The following is a 3,026-nucleotide window of genomic DNA, read 5'->3' as shown; positions in this document are numbered from 1 at the left end:
GGCAGGGGGTCCTCCAGGACAGGTTTGGGAACCACTGCTGTAAGGGATACATTATGCATCAATATTGCGCCATTGAGTTAAATCACTTACCCCAGTTGATTGTCTTTGTAATAAATCTCTTTAAAATGTTCACAGATGGAAGGTTGTGAGTTCATATCCCACAGAGGTCTGTACACTATGCCTCAACATGGTGCCATTGAGTTAAATCACTTACCCCAGCTGACTGTCTTTGTAATAAATCTCTTAACAATTTTCACAGATGGAAGGTTGTGATTTCATATCCCACAAGGGTCCATACATTATGCTTCAACATTTTGCCATTGAGAAAATCACTTACCCCCACTGACTGACTTATAAGACTGAAGTCTTATAACAATCTTCACAATTGGAAGGTTGTAGGTTCAAGTCCAATACCTTGTTGTTTTATCCTTAATCAAACACACCTGCCTGTCAAGCAATCCTGCAGACAAAGGTTAGAATTTGAGCCAAACTCTGTGGGACAATGGCTGTCCAGGACCGGAGTTGCCCATCCCTGTTGTAGATAAAAACCCCTTTTGAGAGCAATAATGTTCATTCAAGCTTACTAATGTACCTAATCTTTAGTAAACCTATAACACAAATCCAACAGGCTTCTTTTTGCACACTCAAGTGTTTTACTACCTAAATTTTGCTGCTTGAAGAACAAGTTACCCTCAAAGACAGAGGTGAGGTGTCAGACCCACTGGGATTGCACCCATTTACTCAGGTCTCATTCTCTCAGTCTAATGTGCATCAAGACGACAAAAGTGCAGGGCCTGACTAATGGTTCTGCCTGCTCCAGAAATCCTTTTATCTTTTCCTTTCATCTCCAATGGCATATTCCAAAGAGTAAATGTCTCAATGTAATTACACAGCAATTCTCCCTCTGCTCTGCAGTGCACGAGAGGAGAGGAAGGTATAGTGTGATGCATGATGAGACACTTACATAATTACCCTATACAGTAAGTGGGTTGGAGTTACCCATCATTCAGCACAGACCACAATTATCACAACGCATTAGGGATTTGGCTAAGCCAATGAGGTCACTTAAATTTAAATGGAAGGTGCAACTGTACTCCTTTATTACGAATCTGGCTTCAAACTCAGCAATTCGACTCCACTTGAACACCAAAGCTAAATTCCTATGATTTTTTTTATTTTTTTGAGATCCTGTTCACCTACCTCAGCAGCCTCTTTTTCAAACTTCTCAATGGTTCTTTTATCAATTCCTCCACATTTATAGATGAGATGGCCAGTGGTGGTGGATTTCCCCGAATCAACATGGCCAATGACCACAATGTTGATGTGGATCTTCTCTTTCCCCATGATGGCACAGGGCAGGAAGACAGGATGGGAATGGATGGAGCTTTCTTCTGTCTACAGCTGTCGCAGACAAAGAACATTTGAACGCATAGAAACAACTTTCATCCTAAATGTTTCATTATGATGTTTACTGATCATATTTCAGTAAACAGTCTTCAGAGCACAGCAGAACTAAGCTATTCAAGGTTATTTCTAAACAACATAAAATGGGAGATAAATATTTCAGATAAAATATACTACATAACAACAATTATAAAACCTTATATATAAAATATATGAAATATTATTTGAAATGTCTGAAAATTTGTCATGAACAGTACATAAAAAAAAGATAACTATTTGATCTCATTAATCATTTTACCAGTTTGGCAAACATTGGTAAACTTATTACCAGCATATAACAAAAGGATTGCAAAATTACAATCATATTTTTGTTTATAATTACAATTTCAAATTATAATTATAAAAACATTATTATTAAAAATCATGCAAATAAATGTTCAAAACTAATTTCTTACAAGTTTACATATCCCTTGCAGGATCTGTAAGATAACTATGACTTTCTTCTTTTTTTATAGCACTACCCTAACAAAGTTGCATAACACATTTGAATATATCCCACAAGACAAAATTATAAATTACACAAATCATTCTGTCAAACAGCACCCCTTGACATACCCTTGGATTTTTAGATCTATATTAGACTCAAATGTGCAGAATATGCAAAGAACTTACAGGACCTGGAGGCTTTTTGTCAAAAACAGTGGGTAGCTTCACTGTTCGGGACAAACCAGGGGCTCATGCAAAATTATCACAAAAGCTTACGGACAGTATTTGATGCAGGAGGGGAAAAAACAGATGAAATTAAGATAGAAGGGCATTTAAAATTTTGAACAGGATATGTAAATTCTGCTATTAATTTATATATTAAATAAGTAATATTTTGTTGAATAGCTTCATCAGGGCAGTACTAAATAAAAATACAATAAATAAACAAAAAGCTATTGACCATTATGAGTATAGTTAAAGTCTAACAGCAGGAGAATGATTGTGGCCTCTTACCTGCAGCTGACAGCCGGACCCTGTTCTCCCCTCAGCAAACAGACACTCTGTGCTTCTGTAAAGGTGGCAGCACAGTCCAAGTCTGTGTGCGTAATGAACTCACCCCACTTTGATACAGCAATGCGGCACTCAAAAGTGGGGGAGGCTGGTGGTGAGGGACTGCAGTGAGACAAGCTGAGAGGAAGAGTACGAGAGATGAAGGACGAACACACTGGAATAGAGCAGCGTTCAGTGACTCAGCATCTTATCCTCAATTAACTCCTGCTGGATAAAAATCGAACTGGTTCCCTGTGTGGGTCTGAAATATGACACTAACAGGTTCCCAACATACATTTTTTTGTATTATTGAGAATGTTTATTACCAGGTTATTCTAGAGGTAACTATTTCTATGTCTTTAGTTAAATGCAATTTTAGTACATCTGAAATTGTATACATATATTATAGGGGTCTGATCAGTTGTTTGGTCTGTTCTTTGAAAAATCATCAATAAATTATATTTGGACCCCCATTCTTCTGCTAATTTCATACAGATACTTTTATTTAATGTTGATTTTGCAGAACGTATCAGAAAAACTTGTGATTTGGTCTCCGATCTCTCTCGGACTTCATTTTTTTGCCACTT

General features: G+C 37.1%; 1 protein-coding gene across 1 annotated transcript in view; it reads right to left on the bottom strand.

Annotated features, from left to right (window-relative positions):
- The window catches only part of LOC107576494 (elongation factor 1-alpha 2-like), a gene marked incomplete at its 3' end in the record, with an annotated part of 5,203 nt that extends 2,190 nt beyond the window's left edge, over positions 1-3,013 (bottom strand). Inside the window, exons 1-2 of the mRNA XM_016262663.1 lie at positions 2,404-3,013; positions 1,201-1,401 (exon numbers count right to left, since the gene is read on the bottom strand). Coding sequence (XP_016118149.1) covers positions 1,201-1,344 — 144 coding nt within the window. The remainder of the gene's footprint in view (positions 1-1,200; positions 1,402-2,403) is intronic.
- Between the last annotated feature and the right edge of the window lie 13 nt (positions 3,014-3,026).

The sequence above is a fragment of the Sinocyclocheilus grahami genome, unplaced genomic scaffold (assembly GCF_001515645.1).
Source record: "Sinocyclocheilus grahami isolate Dianchi unplaced genomic scaffold, SAMN03320097.WGS_v1.1 scaffold3801.1, whole genome shotgun sequence".
Classification (NCBI taxonomy): domain Eukaryota; kingdom Metazoa; phylum Chordata; class Actinopteri; order Cypriniformes; family Cyprinidae; genus Sinocyclocheilus; species Sinocyclocheilus grahami.
The sequence above is the reverse complement of the archived record's forward strand: the minus strand, read 5'-3'. Positions and strand labels throughout refer to the sequence as shown.